This window comes from Eleutherodactylus coqui, chromosome 2 (genome assembly GCF_035609145.1).
Source record: "Eleutherodactylus coqui strain aEleCoq1 chromosome 2, aEleCoq1.hap1, whole genome shotgun sequence".
Lineage (NCBI taxonomy): Eukaryota > Metazoa > Chordata > Amphibia > Anura > Eleutherodactylidae > Eleutherodactylus > Eleutherodactylus coqui.
Window position 1 is genome coordinate 123,060,830 of NC_089838.1, and position 24,400 is coordinate 123,085,229.

At 45.6% G+C, this 24,400-nt stretch overlaps 1 protein-coding gene across 1 annotated transcript in view; it reads left to right on the top strand.

The window, feature by feature from the left end:
- The first annotated feature begins 8,386 nt into the window (after positions 1-8,386).
- ACSS3 (acyl-CoA synthetase short chain family member 3) overlaps positions 8,387-24,400 on the top strand; it is a 91,336-nt gene continuing 75,322 nt past the window's right edge. The window contains exon 1 of the mRNA XM_066591484.1: positions 8,387-8,856. Coding sequence (XP_066447581.1) covers positions 8,501-8,856 — 356 coding nt within the window. The 5' untranslated portion in view covers positions 8,387-8,500. The remainder of the gene's footprint in view (positions 8,857-24,400) is intronic.

Below are 24,400 nucleotides of genomic sequence, written 5' to 3' on the forward strand. Positions count from 1 at the left end.
CTTCTCCAATTGTTAATATTTAGGTCTTGGATAAAAAACGTGAGGATCTCTATTGGGAGCTCAATCATCGCGTCTCTTTTTGCGTCTTTTTTGAATTTGTAAACATATATGTTCCAAGCTTGTAAAGTTGCTAACATAGGAGGGGACATATCCTGGATGCCCAGCAGAGGCGGGATATCTGGGTACAGAGCCCCTATCATATATGCTTTCAGGAGGGCACCCAGGGATCTACCCCCATTTAAGTGATATTCCATTAGACTCCACGCCAGCGCTCCCGAGATCCTCATCCAAGTCATGGACTGGCTGAGGATTGTTGCTTGATAGTCTGAATGGAGGTTAGGAACTCCCATCCCTCCTTGTTTGCAGTGCAAGAAAAGAATTTGGGCCGCCACTCTAGGTTTTTTATCATTCCAGATGTATTTCAGTAGTTTTGGAATTTTTTCTATAAACGTCTTCGGTATAGGGTATACTAAAGTGCGAAAAAAGTACAAAATCTTTGGCAATAATAGCATTTTATAGAGAACTATTTTTCCTACCCACGAGTGTTCCATCTTCTTCAGGCGGTCTAGCTCTTCTTGAAAAGAGAGATAAAGAGGGTCCAAGTTTATAGGTATACTTTTTGATAATGGGAAGCACAGCTTAATACCTAGGTATGGGATTTCAGATTGCCATTGGAAGGGGAACTCCCTTTGTATGTCTAATTTTAAGTGTTTATCTATATTGATAGCTAAAATTTGCGATTTATTCACATTTAATTTATAATAGGAGGCTTCACCAAACAATCTTATACACTCAGTGGTTTCTCTTAGGGAGCTTAGCGGGTCTGTCAAAAATAGGAGGACATCGTCCGCAAAAAGCCCTATTTTATGTTGTCTATGTCCCAAAGGTATACCCTGAATCCCAGGTGCCGTTCTAATTAACTCTGCCAAAGGCTCCATAATCATGATAAACAGGAGGGGCGATAGGGGGCACCCCTGGCGGGTTCCATTTGTAATTTTAAATGGAGCGGACAAGGTCCCATCTACCAAAACTCTTGCAGATGGAGAGGAGTACAAGGCTCGCACGGCCCGTAGGAATCTATCACCCACTTCGAATTTTTTGAGAGTCGCAAAGGCAAACTCCCAGTGAAGTCTATCGAACGCCTTCTCCGCATCCAGGGCAAGGAGGAGAGAAGGCGCCCGACTCAACCCCACTTTTGTAATCAGATCCAAAGCCCTTCTCGTACCGTCCGCAGCCTGCCTCCCCTTGGTGAAACCCACTTGATCGTTGTGGATTACCTCTGGCAGAACCTCTAGGAGTCTTGTCGCTAGAATCTTAGAGTAGAGTTTGGTGTCGGTGTTAAGAAGGGATATCGGTCTAAAGTTGGCCGGATCAGTAGGCGGTTTACCTGGCTTAGGAATCGTAGTGATAATTGCCTGTAACATTTCATCTGGTAGAGAACCAGCTGTCATAGCATCATTTAATGTTTGAACGAGATATGGGGCCAGATTTGGTGCAAACAGCTTGTAATATTCGTTGGAGAAGCCGTCTGGGCCTGGGGATTTAAAATTTTTAAGTTCGCCAATGGCTTTTGTCAATTCTAGAACGGATATTGGTTTATCTAATTCTTGAGTTTTCCCTTTCAAGGTGGGGAGGGATATTTTAGAAAGAAATTTATCGATTGTAAGAGAGTCACGCTGGGGAACGGAGGAATCCTCCTTTAAGTTATATAGTTTCGAATAATATGTTTTGAATTTTTCTGCAATTTGCTGGGGATGGGAGATTTTGCAGGTGGAGTTCTCAGGATCTACCAGGTAAGGGATTTTAGTTTTAACTCTTTTTGGTTTAGTAAGATTAGCCATCAATTTTGAAGGTTTATCTATATTTGAATAAAAATTTGCTTTATGGAATGTATTATCTCTTTTAAAATTATCTAGAAGAATTGTTTTGAGTTCGCGTCTAAGCTCCATTAATTTTTCCGCAAGTAAGTTATTTCTCGGGGCATCTTGTAGTTTTATTTCAATTTTTTTTATTTTATCTAGAAGTTCGTCTATGTGTTTCCGTTTATTTTTTCTATGTTGAGAACTAATTTTTATCATGACACCTCGTATGACTGCCTTATGTGCATTCCATATCGTAGAGTTGTTTATTTTTGGGTCATAGTTGAAAAGGAAATATTCACTTATAGCGTCTCGAATTATTTTTTGATATTCTGGAGATTTTAGAAGATTAATATCATTACGCCAAATCTTAGGGTTGCTATGAGTGGGTCCTAGTTCAAGTTTTAGTAGTATAGGACAGTGGTCTGACCACGTGGTAGTTCCTATTTCTGATGCTCGGATATGGGGAAGCAACCATCTGTCTGACAAAAAAAAAATCAATTCTTGAAAAGGTCTTATGACGTAGGAAAAATAGGAAAATTCTTTAGATGAGGAGTTTAGGCAGCGAAATGTGTCATAGAGGTTTTCTTTATGAAGCTACGGGTTTAATGTAGGTGTTGTCCTATTATTAGTGGTAGTATCTATATTTTTATCTGGGATGATGTTAAGTCCCCACAAATTAGCAATTTCCCTTTCCGAATTTTTTCAATTTTTTTATTTACTTTATTTAAGAATGATATCTGTGAATTATTTGGAGCGTATATATTAACAAGAGTGATTAAGTGTCCTTGCAGACTGCCCACTAGAATTATGTATCTACCCTTCAGATCTCTGACTGTTTCGTGTAACACAAAATTGCTGTTCTCTCCAAACGCCACAAGGACTCCTGCTCTTTTTTTTGCTGCGCATGCCATAAAAATTTGAGGGAACTTTTTGTTGGAGAATTTTGGGCGCGCTTGATCTGCAAAGTGTGTCTCTTGGATACATATTATGTCAGCACCTTTTTCTTTTGCTTCCCTCCATAACATTGTTCTTTTGAAAGGAGAATTGAGACCCCTGGCATTCTGAGATAGAATCTTAAGTATAGTCATATCTGTATACAACAATGCTGGCAACCTGAAATATTATCATGGCGACAAAATAAAGAAACATAACTTTACCAGGATCAACTAGAAATGCATAGTCAGTGGTTTGTAAGTCATCTGTGGTTTTCACTAGCTGGCTTTTCTGTGGTGCGTACCTGTAGAACAAAAACAAGAACACAAAGACAACAAGAAAAGAACAGTTAATAAGCGTTAGAGCGGGTTGTGACACCCGTCTGCTTATTGAATCAGTTCAGCCTATATAAGACGTCATCTTAGGAAGGTACCAGCAGCAATTTATCTGGTGATAGTATGCTTGGTCGTCAAAAAACAAAAACTTTGAAATGTTATTTCCAGGAAGCATTTCTCAATTGTCTCTATATCTTTTTACAATGTGGCGGAGGCTTAGACGTAACTTGTTCTTCTAGCTTGATTCCCCATTTCGCCAGTATGGTTTCCCCCTCTTTTGGGGAGGATATTGTATGTAGGGAATTGTCTTTATGGATTAAAAGCTTTGTGGGAAATCCCCATCTGTATGCGATGCCGACCGCCCTTAAGGCAGAGGTGATTCGTGAAAATGTTTTCCTGTTTTGAACTGTGAACGCCGAGAGGTCAGCAAACAGGTGAACATCAGAGTATGGGGTAGGTAGAACTTTTGCTTTTCTTGCTGCAAACATAAGTGCTTCCTTAATGTGGAAAAAATGGACTCTTGCAATTATGTCACGAGGGGTAGTTTCTGGGAGGTATTTCGGTTTAGGCAGTCTACGTACTCTGTCTATTATACGGTCATGTTCAGAGGAGTTTGGTAGTAGAGTTGCCATAAATTTGGAGAGATAATTTTTCAGTACAGCTTGTCCGACATTTTCAGGGACGCCTCTAAGTTTAATGTTGTTCCTCCTGTTCCTATCTTCTAAATCTGCCAATTTGTGTTTGAGCGTTGTTACCTCTTCCTCTAGTGCATAATGCGCATCAATTAGGTTGTTGTGTGAAGAAGTAAATTCTTCCATTTTGGTTTCTACATGCTCTGTGCGCTCTTCTAACTCTTGGAGCGAATGATGAAATGCGGAAGAAATGTGCTTAATGTCATTTTGCAAAGTTCCTCTCAGAGCAATTATCATATTTTTAATGAAATCTTCTGATGCAGGAGCATTTGAGGAAGGAACTTTAATCAAAAAATCATCTTCTAGGTCTGTACTCTGCTGCAGGTAGTTTGGGGTGGAAAGCCTGGGTCTTTGCTTTTCAGGGCTGTCTGAGGGAGATGAGAGCTGAGAAGTTGTAAGCTGGGAAGGGGGGCTGCAGCTTTGGGTTACGGCCATTTTGTGACTCTGCTTGTTAATTGAATATTCTGCAGAAGGGCTTTTTCCTCCTTTTGGGATCGCTCCGTTCCCCCTTGTATAATTCTGCATTGCACCTGACCGGAGCGGGGAAAGATTTGTGTGCTTTTCCTGCCTGGCTGTAAGTTGTTTAACTTTGTGCTGTCTAGGAGGTGAAGGGGTCTGAGAGCTATCAGACGCCATTTTAAGTGGGCTTATTGGCGGGCTTATGTCTCCCTCCATCCCCTCATACAGTTCTCCACTCACCAGGCTTCTCCTTGGCGCTGTCAGATCGGCGCTTGCATCTGCTTCCCCTCCCTCAGCATCCTCGGGTACCACGGCCGGTCCTCTTCTCTTCCCTCTCTGTGGCTGCATAACATAGGAGGCTGATGGTTTTTGCATTCTCCCCCTATCCTCCGGGAGCAGCGGGGGAGAACCAGAGATTTGTGGAGCTGACAGGTCAGCGCAGACATCCATGGTTCGTTCCTCAGCACCCTCGGGTAGCACGGCCGGTCCTCTCCTCCTCTCTCTCTGCGGCTGCATAGAGAAGGATGCTGATGTCCTCTGCGTTCTCTCCCCATCCCCCGGGAGCAGCGGGGGAGAACTAGAGATCTGCAGACCCGGCAGGTCAGCGCAGGTGTCTGTGGTCTGTTCCTCAGCAGCTTCGGGTACCACGGCCGGTCCTCTCCTCCTCTCTCTCTGCGGCTGCATATTGTAGGATGCCGATGTCCTCCGCATCCTCTCCCTATCTTCCGGGCGCAGCGGGGGAGAATCAGGGATTTGTGTAGCCCGCAGGTCAGTGCAGATGTCTGTGACCTTTTCATTAGCAGCTGCGGGTATCTCAGCCGGTCCCCCCCTTCTTCTCCTCCTCCCGCAGTACAGATGAAGATGGTGTCGGCTTCTGACCACGCGTGGGTCGCTCCCGGTCCTCTGAAAGCAGTGGGAAGAAATCAGAGACCCTCTGCGGCGGCGGTTTAAACACCTTTCTCTTTGGCATCTTAAGACAGGCAGTTGGTGTTTTTTAGGGAAGTCAAACTTGCTGCTGGATGCAGAATTTAGTCGCTTTTTAGGCTGGTTTAAGACGGATCTCAATCTGAAACGTCCATCTTAGTTTTCAGTCCAAGGGTGTGCTGTATTTTTGAAGTGTTTGGTGTTTAATAGAACCTTTCTGCAGCATGAAATATTTTGGTGGTATGAGTATATAGTGAAGAGGTCACTATGTCTTTCTCAACCCCTCTCCATTTTTCCAAACTTGGGACTGGCACATAGCTGTGTTACTAATGCTGTATTTAGTCAATAACACAAGCATGCAACTGGAAAATGGACCAGAGGACAATTGATACCTTCGAACTTTGGTGCTGGTGGAAGTTTCTAAGAATTCCTTGGACCGCCAAAATCATGAGCAAAACAGTCCTAGACCTCAAACAAAAGTTTTCATTGGATGGAAAAATTATGAAACAACCACTCTCCTACTTCAACCACATAATTCAAGCTAATTAATTAGAAACATCTATAACGCTTGAAGTGGTCAGCGGCAAAAGAAGACCTGGCTGTCAAAGAACACACTGGCTTGGTGTGTCAAAGCCGACACCAAAATACAAGTGATCGAACTGAAAGAAGCCATACAAAACAGAACCACGTAGACAGTCAATCCATAAAGTGTCTGAGAGCGTCGGCCCTGACTAAGCGAATAAAGATAGATAGATTCTGCACTATGGTACTACATGTATTGTTCTGCTATCTACCTGTACCAGGATGAGCTGCTGCTTTGAACACCATGTGAGAACAGCTCCAACAGAGGCGTAACTTGAAGCTTCTGGGCCCCAATGCAAAATCTGTAACAGGGCCCCCAACTATAATGCTTTATTCATACTATTACGGTAGGCTTACTATATGGAGAATATAGGCATTATGAGCCCCCTGGGCCCGGGAGCAACCACATCCCCTGTGGTTACACTCCTGACTCCATTATACAATGTGCACTGTACAGGATTGTGAGGAAACTCCAGTCCTCAACACCGAGAGTCATTTATGCTTCATTCACATCAGTCTTACCGCTTGCAAATCTTGTACTTAATAGCACCTCATTCAGCAGTTTTTCATTCCTGAAAATACCAGAGTATTTAATGGCACCAAATGGAACCCATTATACTCAATGAGTTCCGGTCAGCACTAATCCATTCCAGCATATTCCGGGCCTAACACGTCCACATTTGCCATTGTTCACTCATAAAACTGAGATGAACAACAAAGGGCTGTTATGCAAGTGTGAATGAGCCCTTTCAGCTTCCAGCAGCAATTTCTGTCTGCTATATATAAATAAGATTACCTGGATTTTATATGGGAAAAAAAACAAGTAAATCAGGCTTTATCCGACATGTGCCACTTACAATGTATGAAAATTTGACCCAACTGAATGGATCGTCAACTGAAAATCCCCAAGAAAACCAAAATTACAATTTGTTGGCAACACACTTGCTAAAAAGTAAATAAAAGCCCAACTTTGTTCAAAAGTGTTAAAGGAGTTTTCCAGGGAAATACTATTGATCGGCTAGGGTTCGCTGCTCATGACCCTGGCTAATCAGCTGTTCAGGTGCCCATTGTCAGCAGCACAACACACATGGGAATGGAGCAGAAGCTGCAGCTCTGAGCCCTGTGTACTGGGTAGTGCTGGTAATTGCAGGCACAGCTCTCATTAAAATCAATTGGTGTCATGCCAGTCTATAGCCTTGTGAATACCCCAGGACTGACATGTACTGTATTAGGGCTTATTCTGATGGGCGTATATCGGCCAAGTTTTCACGCCCGGACGATATACACTGTCTCTCCCTGCAGGAAGAGGAGGCGGGCCGTGAGCAATGCACTGAGCTCCTGACCCCTTGCCAATATTTGCAATGGGAGGGGATGGAACTTAGCTCCACCCCCTTCCCACCCCTCCCATTGCAAATAGTGGCGAGGGACGGAGCTCAGTGCACTGCTCCCAGCCTGGCCTGCCTCCTCCCCCTGCAGAGAGGGATAGCGTATATTGGCCGGGCGTGAAAACCCAGCCGATATACGTACATTAGAATAAGCCTTTACATTGTATTAGCGATAAAACAATCACTAGTACAAGTCCACTATGGGGAAAAAGTAAAAATACGTTTTTTTTTTTGCTTTTTTTAAATAATTGCAAAAGAAATATTAAACGTTTAAAATCCCCTTTTCCCATTTATAACATAAAAAAAGATATTTGGTATTGTTGTCACATATGTAAAACTCTTATTTAATAAATTAGCTTATTAATTATTCAACAGGATGAATCTCATCAGCAAAAAAAAAGCATAGTGCCAGAATTGAGCTTTTTTTCTCCAAGAAAATAAAAATGATAAAAGACAATTTAACAAAACGTTCTATGTATCCCAAATGGTGAAAAATAGAAACTAATGGTCATCCCACAAAAAATAAGCCCTATATTCAATTCAATCGACAGAAAAATAAAAGTTACAGAAGTCAGAACATGAGTATAGAAAGTAATTTATTGTTACTTTTTTTTTGAAACAGTAGTATAACAAAAAAAGTTACAAATGTAATATCTCCGTAATTGTACTGACCTAGCGAATAAAGTTAACACGTCACTTTTGCTGCAACATATACACTGTAAAGAAAAGCCCCCCCCCCCCCCCCCACACACACACACAAAAAGTGCAATTATGTTTTATTCCATTTCAAAGCAGTTAGAAATTTTTAAAACATTTTTCAGTACAAAACGAACAAAAAAAATGGCACGGGAGTGAAGGGGTTAATTAAAAACCTGTGTACAATAAAAACTATAATACTGCAATATACTTCTTAGGGTACCGTACTATTACACAATATGAAATTCATGGTTTAAATACATGTAAACATAGCAATATCTTCAGATATGACACCACTTTATGGCCGGAGTGTTTGACATAAAGGAGAAGACAAGTGGGAGGGAGGTAAGGTATAACTTGGGTATATTATACAATCAGTAATGGCCAACTAGTTCTGCTATTACTTTCTTTGTCAGCAAACAAATATAACATTGTGTAATCTTTAGTTCCCAGGAATCCTACTTGTCTAGAAAAACCTGTTCTGGATCTCCAGAAGCCTCTTCCCAGCTGCAGACCTCACTGCACAGTCCATCTGCAAGGAGGGAACATCCAGTACTGGTTTTCCAACAATCCCTACCCACTCACTGAATACACACTTTCCTTGCCAGATAAGTTAGCTACAACTTAGGAAAATGTACTTTGGTATGAAATGGGCCTCAAAACATTTTCTCAAACAGGGCGGACTGAAAACTAATGCTTTCAGTATCCCATGCCGACATGCTGCAAAAAGGACAGGGCAAATCTGTTGTCAAAGGGATTCCCACCAGCTTTCTGCAAGGATCAGGACACAAGCTGCCCGCTCCCTAATACACTGCAAACACCCCTGCAGCAGACCCTACTCCTCTACCTGTCTGGAGAACTATGACCAGGTGTTCAGCTCTTCAGTGGAAGACCCTAAGAGAGTTTGGGGGAGGGCGGCTGAGAATATTGTATGGTTTAAGCCATGGACTAAACTTATGGACAACTCCAGCCCTCACTTCACAGAATGGTAAGTGCATTACATGCATTTTCTCTGATTGCAGTGCAATACTTTTATAGAAGTGCTTATAAAGATTTCTAGGACCTTAAGGGCCTATATTTAGGGGACTTTTGGGACCCTGCTGATCATTATTTACAAAGCACAGCAGCCTGTCACTACAGCTTGTCTCATTTATATAGGCTCAATTGCTTTTATATATATATATATATATATATATATAATACACGCATGCTTGAAGCCGGCTTCACATGGGCAAGCCAGGTTCTGCATGCAGGAGGCTTGCAGTGAATTTCCGGCCGTCGGCCTTGCGTACCAGTGATTTCTGTAATGTGGATGACCGCGGTGGCTAACTGTGGGTCATGCACAGTAAGGTATGTGTGTTTTTGTATTTCCCGCGCCCTTGCTTATCGATGATGTGGGTACCTGCAGGCTATGCACAATGTTAATTGCATATGGGCTGCTGGTTGGATGGCCTCCATTGACTTCATTATTTTTTTCCTATTTCCGCAATAGGAATCTGGCCAAATGAAGCTGGACTTTGATGGCCGTTGGTTGAATGCTGCTACTATTTAATGGACACATTCAATTTATCAAAGATTTTTTTTTATTTTTTTTCAACTGGTTATAAACAGACCATTCCAATAACCAGTCAAAGAAAATCTATGATACATTGGGCTGCTTATCACAGGTGGATCACAGCGTGGTCCAAACTACCAGCATTTAATGATGGAGATTGAGAAATTATGGCTCGCCCCACTGCATCCAAACTCCTTCCTATGGGCGCCCCTTCTGTCATGTCTTACCACTCCTCTATTGAGCCACATGGCTCACACATTAGGCCAGACTCGGACGCTGTAATTCACTCCATGTTGCCCGCCAGAGTTGCGCACGTTGCACGCAGAAAGTATGCAATGACATTGCGTACTTGTGCGCTGCCAATCGCACTGCACTGCCTTGGTGTGTATGCGCATGTAATATGTGCCAAGATAGAACCTGCTGGGATTTTTGTTGCACGTGTATTTTGCACAATTCGTGAGTGGCAACATGGCCACCTACAGGAGATTGGTACAGCTTATTTCACGTGCAATGCCACAGGCGGAAAATGTTATATCAACACCTTCACGTGAAGGAGCCCTTAGATGTCTAGTGAAGTGTACCAGGAAGTTTCCTCAGCTCCCAGCATGCTCATCTATTAGATCCTTCTTAGGGCTCTCTCCTACGGGTGTAGGCACTCGTGTGCTCATTCAGACGGCACGAGCCCGGTGCATATATGACGACGACGCAATGCCGTTGCCTCCCCTTGTCGTCTCACCTCCTCTCTCCTTCCCACCGGCTGTTTGCAATGTGAGTGGGCCCTCCCCACCCCCCGTCCGCAGCCAGCAATAGGAGGGCTGGAGCTTAGCCCCACCCCTCCCATTGCAAACAGCCGTAGGGGAGGAGAGAGGAGGAAAGAAGGGGGAGGGAGTTAAGCAGTCACGCTGCTAAACTCCCTCCCACCTCCCTTCTCCAGCTGCTGTCATTGGCTCCCATTGGTGCCTATGCAGCAGCTGACGTATTTCAGGCACAAAGATAGTTTCAGGACTATCTTTGCTGGCCGGGCGCTTTTACGCCACGGGAATATGCCTGTGTGATCTGATGCATTTGGAATCCAATGTATCAGATGGTAGCATATATCGGCCCACCGGGAAAATGGAGGCCGGTATACGCTTGTGTGAATAAGCCCTTAGGCTAACTTCACATGGGTGAGCGCGATATGGGGCGGTGAATTCTGCCCCTATATCGCGCTTACCATCTATGTGAAAGCCCCTGAGGATGCAAGGAATTAGCATGTGAAAACAGCCGTGCATCATTTCTTGGATGCAGGGATCCACCGATGCGCCAGTCACAGAGTTTCTCCATTGCTTTTAATGGGGCAGGCACTGCTGTCGCCAGCCCAATTGAGATCAAAGAATCTGCGATGCGAGATCATGCAGCCAGATATAACCTGCCGTGATTTGTTTTCTGCATAGCATTGTGGTGCCATGTGGGAAAACATCACTCGTGTATGACCTCATTCAAAAGAATGAGGTTCATATTTGTGTGTCTCAAGACTTATAATTTTTTTTTTTCCCACCTGTGTGAAGCCGACCTTCTTGTTGATGGATAGTCTCTCCTCTAGTATGTCTAGACCATGGTTGAAGAAGGGCCTACTGCAGTTTCTTGTTGTTCATTATTGGAATTTTCCATTAAGACCTTTTGAGACTCTGCAATCTGCCCTTACGTTGCCAATATCACTACATTCAAATTAAACATTATATGAGTATAGAAGTTCTCACACGAGCGGACAGTAATTGGGTATTCTGCAAGCAATTGATCTGTGGTAATTCACGGATCAATCAAATGCGTTAGATTACGCAGTTCGGCTCACATTAGCAGGTTGGAATTGCGTAATGTGCTTGAGGAAAATAAAACGCAGCATGGTCTATCTTACCGCAGAATCCATGACCATAGAGCCCATTGTACTTTGTGGTCATGGATATACCCACAGCCCATACACTAAGCGATGACGCGAGAAATATAAATAAAAAGCTGTACTGCGCATGACTGCCTCTGTGAGTACGCCGCCAAATGCAGTACATCGTTTGCCCGACACAGGGACGAGTGTCGGGCGAACAATGCCCGACACTCATCCCTGTGTTTCCTCGCTCTTGTGCTCCTATAGTCCAACCAGCCCGTCTGTAGTAATAAATAATTATACTATCCTCTTGTGGTAATACTGTATATAGCCATGATGTCCCCCTGTAGGAATAAATGGCTACAACATCCCCCATATTAACCCATTAAGGACATGGCCTATTTTGGGCGGATTTTCATCCCCATTTTTCAAAAGCTGTCTTTTTTTTTTTTTTTTTTTTTTAGGTTTTTCCACATTTCTGCGACTTAAAAACCCTTTTTTGGAATTTTTTTTTTCTTAATTAGCTACATTTAAAGCTCTAACTTTTTTATTTTTCTATGTACGGAGCTCTGTGAAAGCTTATTTTTTGCGAGACGAGCTGTGAGTTTTAACTGGTATCATTTTGGGGAACATATGGCTTTTTTGATCACTTTTATTGCATTTTTTTGGGGAGGCAAAATGCTAAAAATCATCATTTTGCCTCTGTTTTTAGTGAGTTTTTTTTACGCTTTTTGCCATGCAGAATAAAAAGCGTATTCAACTTATTGTACGCGTCCTTTCGGACGCTTCAATACCAAGTATGTGGGGTTTAACTTTTTTTAAGCTAATATGAGAAAAAGCACCTAAAAGGTTTTTTTTGTTTGTTTTTTTTTGTACATTTTTTTTTTTTCCTACACTATTTGTATCCCTCTGGGGGACGTAAAGCACAGCACTGATGATCGCTGTGATAAGGCATGACAGGACTTCTGTCCTGCCATGCCTTATCGCTTCCACAGCAATCACAGGCTCTGGCAATACAGGACGCCGGTATCTGGCGTCCTGTTGCCATAGCAACCAGCCGGGCTCTCTGCGATTTATATTGCGAGAGCCCGGCAACTTCACAGACGGAGCGTGCTCTGTGAATCCTTCCCATGCAGTGATCTACATAGAATAATGCAGTCACTCACCGACCATATGGTCCCACAGCAGCTTCTGGTCAACATCATGCAGAACGACGCAGGTGATGCGGTGAGATCAACACACTGTCTGTGTAACATAGAAGGTGCCAGGCAGCGGAGTCCGGACCCCAGCGTGACTTCTGGCAAGGGTGTTGTGTGCCAACAACACTCAGCATGATGAAAGGATCACACTCTGAGCTGGAAGATGTGGCAAGAAGGAGATGACTAGGACTAACAGCAGACCGCCCAGGACAGCGTTTCGAAACCAGGACTGTCCCACTAGGTCAGGGACGGTAGGGAGGTGCGCATCAACTGAGAATGCTCATCACGGTACTGTTAAATTTAAAAAATACCTCTCATGGTCTCTACTAACTAAGAAGGCTCTTTATGCACTAAAATAAAAGAGCTATACTCATCCGTATTGCTTTTCCTGCTCCCTGACTCCACAGTTTGCTGTACCTGCACTGCTCACCAGCAATCTTCCTGGTGGAGCAGAAAGAGCAAATCAATTCCCAACTCATCCCTAACTGAGATTGGAAGATGGGGGGGAAAATGCTTCCTGATGCCCAAGACTGTGGGACAGCATCCCATATCCAGGACTGTCCCACAAAATCCGTGATGGTTGGGAGGCATGACAAAGTCCATAAATATTATGACATTAAAAGGCAACTCTGGCAAAAACACATTTTTCCATGCCTGCCTCCCTCACCTGAATGTCTGCCACACTCTGGAGGTCTCTTCTTGGTATTCTAGTCATTTTCATGCCTGCTGATAATCATCAGGCACCATCTTGATGGTGAGATTTTTTACTTTCAGTCAATCCCATGATGCATCAGCCTAGCCTTAGTTGAGGCTGTACCATTTTTGCCTGCAGGGATGGACATTTTAAATAGCATTAACTTCTATGGTCACCTAACTAAGCTACAGACTGTAGGTATACAGTCAGGCGGATAAGCTGTGATCTCCTCTATTATAACTGTGTGACAAGAGCTGTGTGTTCATCATCAGTAACTGTAACAGGGATGCCTGTGTGCCCTGCAGGCATCTGCTGTGGTAGATCCTTGTAATAACATCACACAGATTAACAAATTGACTAGAAAATGAACATGTAAATCTGACCTGGTCAGAACTGAGATCATATGACCATCTGAGGGAAAAGAGGCTGGGAGATTCGGACAGAAGAAATAACTCAGCAATGTAACACTAGCGCATATATACTGGGAGGATAGCTAATTAATGGATGAATGCATTAAAAAAATCACAGTAGTGGCCCTTTAAATGGAGATGTGGCCATATTCTCACACTTTGGCTAGGTTTTATTTAATTCCTTTGCATGCTGCATATTTTAGTGCAAACACTGTAGCAAATGAAGTTATTATTGACGTGAGTGCTATATTTTTCATAATAACACCATTCTATGACATTTTCACCAGGGTCAGTTTTTTTCCCCTATTGATTGATTGAAATCCTAGTTCCTACAGGTAAAACATCAACTGAATCTTTCATGGGATAGTTCTAGGAACAGCCTGTTTGAAAACAAATGAATTACCCCTCAGGTTACATGGCTTCTTGTGCAGAACTAGATTTTCCTTTTCTTCCATTGTGATTTTCTTCTCCATACATGTCAAGATGGAAGAAAAATCCTACTGGCAAGAGTGGCAGTAAAACTGTACTGTTTCCTAATAGAAAATGTGAATTATACAAATCTCAATCCCATTCGTTTAACATTTTTCTCTGCAAATACAATGTTAAAAGCACAAGTGTGAACTTTAATAATACTGATGAACTGGATTATATTTTTCTCCAGCAGGTTTCAGGGTATTCTGTAGCTTCCTAATTGTATAGTGTGTGCACACGTTATCGACCAGATCAGACACAAGCTCTAAGTCTCAAGTCTAAGCTGGGTCTGCTCAGAGCCTCAGGTTTTATTGAAACACATAATACCTGCCCTTTATGGGCGTATAACAGATTACATCAGTAACATGTAGGATTCCAATACGTTGACCATATGGAATTCCCTGCCCCCCTCCCCACCTCTCATATCCAGTGTATAAGCCAGTCTTTGTCCTCCCAGCATGTGGCCAGGCAAAAGTAGTTTCTTTGTTTTGAGAAGTTGAGAGTGGGGGGGGGGGGGGGGGGCTGGGCAGACACCCAAAATGGATACAAGTAATACAGTATTGGAATGTGACTTTAACTCTTAGATGCTGCAGTGGAGCTTTATATTAGGCTAACATTATACCACACACATCTTTCACCATGCCATTGTCCAACAATTACCATAATGAAATTATGCAGCCATTAGCCTCTACAGAGTTCAATCACTACAGCTGCGTAATACATCTAGTTTATTACAAATCAATAGACATTTTACGCTAACTAATCTTCATGTCTACAACACTGACATATAGCATATTATTAGACACAATATTCTATTACTACACATTGCCCATATAATATTCCTAACCATGCAACATGCTCTCTAGTACCCAAATGGTGCAGTATACTATACCATGCTGGACACGACCAATTATGCAAAACTCATATAATGTTATAATTTACTGAACCAACATAGTTTATTCAGTACTTATTAATACACTATGGAATACGCAGACAGGGCATGTAGCTGTGTGACTAGGCCCTTAAAATAGGTTGTTTTCCTAGACTAAACTATTGATGACCTATCCTCCAGTTAGATCATCCATAGTTGATTGGTGGGGGTTTGCTGCTCGGGATCACTGTCGATCACCTGACTGACAAAGACCATATTCTTGTTGAAACGTTGCAGCATATTTGATACACGGAGATAATAAAGTAACCTCTTTTATACAATGAATATCTAATGAGCTTCTAAATGCTGCTCTACATCTACTTCTTGTTGCACTATGGAAGGTTTAAGTCAAAACCCATTTTGGAGCGTTCGCTAACCTTGCTTCCTCACGGATGGTTATTTGGCAGTGCTGCTGACAATTGCTTTCTTTGATCACCTGACTGAAGTGATGGCATTCGGGTGAGCGCTGCAGCTACTTCAGTCCATATACCTCCGTAAATTGTATAGTGGCTGTGCCTGGTATAGTTGATCATTCCCATTCACTTCAACAACTGTTGTTAGGCTGTTTGATTGATTGATCGTGACTAGAGATGAGCGAACGTACTCGTCCGAGCTTGATGCTCGTTCGAGTATTAGGGTGTTCGAGATGCTCGTTACTCGAGACGAGCACCACACGATGTTCGAGTCACTTTCATCTCTGAGACATGAGCGCGCTTTCCTGGCCAATAGAAAGACAGGGAAGGCATTACAACTTCCTCCTGTGATGTTCCAGCCCTATACCACCCCCCTGCAGTGAGTGGCTGGGGAGATCAGGTGTCACCGGGGTATTTAAATCTGCCCCGCCCGCGGCTCGCCACAGATGCATTCTGACAGAGATCAGGGACAGTGCTGCTGATGCTGCTGCTATAGGGAGAGCATTAGGAGTTATTTTAGGCTTGAAGAACCCCAACGGTCCTTCTTAGGGCCACATCTGACCATGTGCAATACTGTTGAGGCTGCTGTGCGCAGTGTTGCACATTTTTTTTTTTGTATATCGGACGTGCAGAGCATTGCGTCCTCAGTCTGCAGTCATTGTACAGAGTATAGGGCCAGTACTGGTGAGGCAGGGACAGTGGGAAAGGTGAAAGAGATATACTGTCTATATAGGCAGTGGGCTTTTTCAAACAAATTTGGGAAAAATACTATCTTTGGGCTGCCTGTGACCGTCTTGAGTGTACTGCGTGTCTGCTGGGGGTAGTAGTCCTAATTAATACGCAGCCAGCTAAGTGTTACAGCAGGCTTGCGCAAAATTCTTTCCTGGCTCTGCGTTGCCCGTTACATCACCGCCGTCATCCCGTCCAGAGGGAAACAGTATACATAATATACGCTGCCTACAGTATCTGTCTGCTGTCTCAGCTCAGCCTTTAAAAAAATAGAAGCAAAATACTTAAGGCCTACTAGTGGCCTTTGGACACTTGACTGCTTCTGCGCTGTGAATTCCACTAGCTCAGTCATACGCACCTACGTCTCACTACAGGCTTGCGCAAAATTCTTTCCTGGCTCTGCTGTGCGTTCCATAAGCAAAGTCAGCCTCCAACCACAGGCCAATAAGCGGCACATTTAATTACAGCGTTCTGTTTCTGCACTACTGGTAATACACCATGCTGAGGGGTAGGGGTAGGCCTAGTGGACGCGGAGGCCCAAGTCAGGGTGTGGGCACAGGCTGAGCTCCTGATCCAGGTGTATCGCAGCCGACTGCTGCGGAATTAGGAGAGAGGCACGTTTCTGGCGTCCCCACATTCATCTCACAATTAATGAGTCCATGCGGTAGACCTTTATTAGAAAATGAGCAGTGTGAGCAGGTCCTGTCGTGGATGGCAGAAAGTGCATCCAGCAATCTATCGACCACCCAGAGTTCTATGCCGTCCACTGCTGCAACTCTGAATCCTCTGGCTGCTGCTCCTCCTTCCTCCCAGCCTCCTCACTCCATTGCAATGACACATTCTGAGGAGCAGGCAGACTCCCAGGAACTGTTCTTGGGCCCCTGCTCAGAATGGACAGCAATAGTTCCTCTCCCACCGGAGGAGTTTGTCGTGACCGATGCCCAACCTTTGGAAAGTTCCCGGGGTCCGGGGGATGAGGCTGGGGACTTCCGGCAACTGTCTCAAGAGATTTCAGTGGGTGAGGAGGACGATGACGATGAGACACAGTTGTCTATCAGTGAGGTAGTAGTAAGGGCAGTAAGTCCGAGGGAGGAGCGCACGGAGGATTCGGAGGAAGAGCAGCAGGACGATGAGGTGACTGACCCCACCTGGTTTGCTAAGCCTACTGAGGACAGGTTTTCAGAGGGGGAGGCAAGTGCAGCAGCAGGGCAGGTTGGAAGAGGCAGTGCGGTGGCCAGGGGTAGAGGCAGGGCCAGACCGAATAATCCACTAACTGTTTCCCAAATCGCCCCCCTCGCGCCATGCCACCCTGCAGAGGCCAAGGTGCTCAAAGGTGTGGCAGTTTTTCACTGAGAGTGCAGACGACCGACGAACTGTGGTGTGCAAGGTTTGTCGCGCCAAGATCAGCCGGGGAGCCACCACCACCAGCCTCACCACCACCAGCATGCGCAGACATATGATGGCCAAGCACCCCACAAGGTGGGACGAAGGCCGTTCACCGCCTCCGGTTTGCACCACTGCCTCTCCCCCCTGTGCCCCAACCTGCCACTGAGATCCAACCCCCCCCCCCCTCTCAGGACTCAGGCACTACCGTCTCCCGGCCTGCACCCACACCCTTACCTCCGCTGTCCTCGGCCCCATCCACCAATGTCTCTCAGCGCACCGTCCAGCCGTCGCTAGCGCAAGTGTTTGAGCGAAAGTACGCAGCCATGCACCCGCACGCTCAAGCGTTAAACGTGTACATAGCCAAATTGATCAGCCTGGAGATGCTGCCGTATAGGCTTGTGGTAACGGAGGCTTTCAAAAACACGATGGCGGCGGCGGCGGCCCCGCGCTACTCGGTTCCCAGTCGCCACTACTTTTCCCGATGTGCCGTCCCAGCCCTGCACGACCACGTCTCCCGCAACATTGTACGTGCCCTCACCAACGCGGTTACTGCCAAGGTCCACTTAACAACGGACACGTGGACAAGCACAGGCGGGCAGGGCCACTATATCTCCCTGATGGCACATTGGGTGAATTTAGTGGAGGCTGGGACCGAGTCAGAACCTGGGACCGCTCACGTCCTACCCACCCCAAGAATTGCGGGCCCCAGCTCGGTGCTGGTATATGCGGCGGTGTATGCTTCCTCCACTAAACCACCACCCTCCTCCTCCTACGCAACCTCTGTCTCGCAATCAAGATGTGTCAGCAGCAGCACATCGCCAGCAGTCGGTGTCGCGCGGCGTGGCAGCACAGCGGTGGGCAAGCGTCAGCAGGCCGTGCTGAAACTACTCAGCTTAGGAGAGAAGAGGCACATGGCCCACGAACTGCTGCAGGGTCTGACAGAGCAGACAGACCGCTGGCTTTCACCGCTGAGCCTCCAACCGACCATGGTCGTGTGTGACAACGGCCGTAACCTGGTGGCGGCTCTGCAGCTCGGCAGCCTCACGCATGTGCCATGCCTGGCCAACGCCTTTAATTTGGTGGTTCAGCGCTTTCTGAAAAGCTACCCACGCTTGTCAGACCTGCTCGTAAAGGTGCGCCGGCTCAGCGCACTTTTCCGCAAGTCCAAGACGGACGCTGCCACCCTTTGCACCCTGCAACATCGGTTTAATCTGCCAGTGCACCGACTGCTGTGCGATGTGCCCACACGGTGGAACTCTACGCTCCACATGTTGGCCAGGCTCTATGAGCAGCGTAGAGCTATAGTGGAATACCAACTCCAACATGGGCGGCGTAGTGGGAGTCAGCCTCCTCAATTCTTTACAGAAGAGTGGGCCTGGTTGGCAGACATCTGCCAGGTCCTTGGAAACTTTGAGGAGTCTACCCAGATGGTGAGCGGCGATGCTGCAATCATTAGCGTCACCATTCCTCTGCTCTGCCTCTTGAGAAGTTCCCTGCAAAGCATAAAGGCAGACGCTTTGCGCTCGGAAACGGAGGTGGGGGAAGACAGTATGTCGCTGGATAGTCAGAGCACCCTCATGTCTATATCTCAGCGCGTTGAGGAGGAGGAGGAGGAGGGGGAGGGGGAAGAGACAGCTTGGCCCACTGCTGAGGGTACCCATGCTGCTTGCCTGTCATCCTTTCAGCGTGTATGGCCTGAGGAGGAGGAGGAGGAGGATCCTGAAAGTGATCTTCCTAGTGAGGACAGCCATGTGTTGCGTACAGGTACCCTGGCACACATGGCTGACTTCATGTTAGGATGCCTTTCTCGTGACCCACGCGTTACACGCATTCTGGCCACTACGGATTACTGGGTGTACACACTGCTCGACCCACGGTATAAGGAGAACCTTTCCACTCTCATACCCGAAGAGGAAAGGGGTTCGAGAGTGATGCTATACCACAGGACCCTGGTGGACAAACTGATGGTAAAATTCCCATCCGACAGCGCTAGTGGTAGAAGGCGCAGTTCCGAGGGCCAGGTAACGGGAGGCGCGGAGATCAGGCAGCATGTACAGCGCAGGAAGGGAACACTGTCCAAGGCCTTTGACAGCTTTATGGCTCCCCAGCAAGACTGTGTCACCGCTCCCCAGTCAAGGCTGAGTCGGCGGGAGCACTGTAAAAGGATGGTGAGGGAGTACGTAGCCGATCACACGACCGTCCTCCGTGGCGCCTCTGCCCCCTACAACTACTGGGTGTCGAAGCTGGACACGTGGCTTGAACTCGCGCTGTGTGCCCTGGAGGTGCTTGCTTGTCCTGCGGCTAGTGTCTTGTCAGAGAAGGTGTTTAATGCGGCTGGGGGAATCATCACGAATAAGAGTACCCGCCTGTCAACCGACAGTGCCGATAGGCTTACACTCATCAAGATGAACAAAGCCTGGATTTCACCAGACTTCTCTTCTCCACAAGCGGACAGCAGCGATACCTAAACAATACGTAGGCTGCACCCGCAGATGGAAGCATCGTTCTCTATCACCATAAAAAAACGGGGACCTTTTAGCTTCATCAATCTGTGTATTATATTCGTCCTCCTCCTGAAACCTCACGTAATCACGCCGAACGGGCAATTTTTCTGAGGCCCACAAGGCTCAGTCATATAACTTTTGTAAACAATGTTTATACGTTTCAATTCTCAATTCAATAAAGCGTTGAAACTTGCACCTGAACCAATTTTTATTTTAACTGGGCTGCCTGCAGGCCTAGTTGCAAATTAAGCCACATTAACCAAAGCGATTAATGGGTTTCACCTGCCCTCTTGGTTGGGCATGGGCAATTTTTCTGAAGTACATTTGTACTGTTGGTACACCAATTTTTTTGGGCCCTCGCCTACAGTGTAATCCTAGTAATTTTTACCCCACCTGCATTTAATCGGACGTTACCTCAGCTGTGATGGGCAATGCAATGGGATATATTTATGTACCGCCGGTGGTTTCCTGGGACCCACCCATGCTGTCGGTCCACACGGAGTTGTAACTCCATGTGTCCACTTCTAAAGAACCCCATTCTGACTGGGGCATGCAGTGTGGGCCGAAGCCCACCTGCATTTAATCTGACGTTAGCTCTGCTGTCCAGGGCACTGCAATGGGATACATTTATGTACAGCCGGTGGGTTCCAGGGAGCCACCCATGCTGTGGGTGCTCACGGAATTCCCATTGCGGAGTTGTACCTGCCTGTGACTATTTATAAAAAAATGCGGTCTGACTGGGGCATGCAGACACCTTGACAGAATGAATAGTGTGTGGCACATGGGTTCCCCATTGCTATGCCCACGTTTGTAGCTCCTGATGGAGGTGGCACAGGATTGGATTTCTCATTGCTTCTGTACAGCATTGTGGGCTATCGCCCCACCCCTTTTAAAGAGGATCGCTGCCTGGCTGTGCCAACCCTCTGCAGTGTGTGCCTGCGGTTCCTCCTCATGGCAGACGCACTTATAAATAGACATGAGGGTCGTGTGGCTATGAGGCCAGCGTGTGGCATGAGGGCAGCTGAAGGCTGCACAGGGACACTTTGGTGTGCGCTGTGGACACTGGGTCGTGCGGGGGGGTTGGGCAGCATGTAACCCAGGAGAAGTGGCAGCGGAGTGTCATGCAGGCAGTGATTGTTCTTTGTTGGAGGTAGTGTGGTGCTTAGCTAAGGTATGCATTGCTAATGAGGGCTTTTCAGAAGTAAAAATTGTTGGGAGGCGGGGGGGGGGGGGGGGGCCCACTCTTGCCGCTATTGTGGCTTAATAGTGGGACCTGGGAACTTGAGATGCAGCCCAACATGTAGCCCCTCGCCTGCCCTATCCGTTGCTGTGTCGTTCCCATCACTTTCTTGAATTGCCCAGATTTTCACAAATGAAAACCTTAGCGAGCATCGGCGATATACAAAAATGCTCGAGTCGCCCATTGACTTCAATGGGGCTCGTTATTCGAAACGAACCCTCGAGCATCGCGAAAATTTCGTCTCGAGTAACGAGCACCCGAGTATTTTGGTGCTCGCTCCTCTCTAATCGTGACCTCACGTGCCTAAGTAGAGGCCGCAACTTCTTCAATCAGCTGATCCCAAATGGTGGACCTCTACCGTTCAACTATTCATAACCTATACTGACATAGGCCATTAATCGCTTAATCTCTGGGGGGGGGGGGGGGGGGGGAATAAAACACTAATGATGCACACAAGCCCCTTACTATTGTCATTACCGTTCTACTACTTTATTTGCCAGCAATATGACCGCATGAATACTCTTCACGATTGCTACTGGAGAACTGCAAACATTAGACAATATTGCTAGAGATGTGTTATCTAATTGGCCCAGCCAGAGCATACTTGACCATAGGCTTATTCTGAGTTTGAAATATGTCAATGTAGACAATTTTTCTTTTCAAGATGAATACATTGAGCCAAAATCTGGGCAGGTGCCCATAAAGTTACCCAGATAATCAGTTAGAGATATGCAGAATGTGCTTTCCCGTTCATTATTCTGGTTGACATTTTTTTATGCCGTCTTCATAGTCCTTTTTATAAAACTTCAGTCTACAGGGACATTGGCCTCTTGGGGAAGTGTTTACATTAGCAAAGCCTTTCATCAGGAGGAAAAGCTGTTTTTCCACTACACATCAAGCTCAGTCAAGAGGATACAAGACTTTTTTTTTTTTTTTTATGCTTTTTATCTCTACGTAGATGGCTCTCTAGCAATGTTTATTGATTCCTCATTTGTTAGGAATATATTAGTTATTCCGACTTCATTTTCCTCCAGTTTTCAGATCCTTCACATTTGTACTCCCAGCAGCAGATCTTACATCCTATATGAATTATATTATTGCAAGTTAACTAGGTCAAGCATACAAATTTAACTAAATGACGATGGATGGTTTTATCGATTTAGTATTTTCTTTCTGAAGACTTTGACTAGGTGATTTTTATCTTAAGACTTTTGGCTTTTTAAGCTGGCCATGCATATTATATAAGTCATCAGAACCTAACAATTTGCTATGGCATTGGCTGAATCTCATGGCATATATCCGTTAATGGAGGGATCAGGCATGTTTGCTTTCGGCATGCTTAATTGAGGTGGAGAAAGAGTTGCCATTGGTGGGGGGGTCAGTGGCTTATTTCCCTTATCCCATTGGAAAAGACTTCCATTTTCTTACATGGAAACATAAATATTGTGACAAGTTGGGGTTCACTCGCCTCTGGATCGCTGTACACACTGTTAGAAAGTGGCGCAGCTCCCACGAAAACGGGCTCCAGCAGACTGAAGTTTCTTTAAATCTCTGGCTCCTGCCAACCTTTATTCCCAGTCTAACAAAGCATCATACAGAGTCCATATAGTTTTTAAGGTTCACAACCCACAGGGTCCTGTCACTAATTCTGCCTGGGGCGTCTGGAGGGCATCTTCCTCTGTCAGACAGGGTGACAGACCCAGCTGGTCCACACCGGACCTCAGGCTCCAAGTCCCTGATGCGACTCCCTTCACTGCCTCTCTGTCTCTCTCTCTCAGCCAGCGTCTCTCTAGTATTCTGGCAGGAACTGGCTTAAATGCAACCAATTCCTGCTACACCCATCAGGTGTTAACCCTCTCTTTTCCTTTCCAGGTATCAAACTGCCTATTTAGCACCCTCTACAGGCCATTCTGATACTGCACCACTACAGTATCTTGACAGGCATTTTAATCAAAATGTGACAGCTCATCTGCCTTGGCAAGGCAACCTCTTTAGAATGGACCCTACACTAAAGATCTTTGAGCCTTGGCATTCAAAAGGAACTATGCAAGTAGGACCCTAGTTAAACTCTGCTTAAAATCAACCTTGGAGAGATTACAAAAATAAAGTGAAATAAATATATGGGGAGAGGCAGGATGGGGGTGGGGCTAATTCTCAGCACTTAGCCCCGCCCTATCCCGCCTCCTCTCATTGCAAATAGTGCAGAGGGGCGGAGAGGAGGCAGAGAGCAGGCGACAGCTCAGTTCCTGCTCCTGGCTCTTCCATCTCTCTCCCTCCCCCCCCCCACCCCCCTGCAGATGAGGACACCGTATATCGGCTCGGCGTGAAAACCGAGCCGATATACGGTCGTCTGAATTCACCCTTATATTTACTACATGTGTATATAATATGAGGTTCTTGGCACACATTTTGACCAAACTGAGAGCCCATCTGCCAGCAACAAGGTGACCACTTTAGATGGACCCTACACTGACAGACTCCTCTCTCTTTGGGCCTAGGACTCAAGGCAGATTGGATCCGCCTATACTCTGTACTAATTAAAATCCGCCTTTTTTATGGTTTTCTTGTTCACAGTGCTATTAAATTCTTCCCAAGCTGCCTAATACAATATATTAGGTGATAACAGCACAGTGTTTGTAACATACTGTAGTTTGTATAGTAGTTTGCCCCAGACAAGAGTTTGGAGACCACCACTATAGGCAACGAGATGTTTGCTTTCCACAGGCAAGGATTTCACTATATGAATGGTACTAGATTTGTCTCTCTGGAGCATAAAATGCTTTGGGAAAATATTCTGATCAATATTCCAGAGACTTTAACGATGGATGAGTGCAATTCAACTTAGTATTTTTCTATCAACACTTACAGTACAGAACTGCAGTTGTGCCCTTTCTTCTTGGCTCAACCTATCGGACAAGAAGTGGAGTGAGATGACCAGCTTTCGACATAAAAACCTTTTTCATTATTTTTATGTATGTAAAATATGCTTACTGTTTGTTATAAATGAAAATTATTGCACCAACTCCCATTACATAAACTACAAGTCATCCTTGATCCTGAGATGAAGGCTATTAAACAGTGGGTGTGGATGGAAAGATCCCACAGGTGTAGGGAGGGGCCACTGGCAGATTTTAGACTAGGG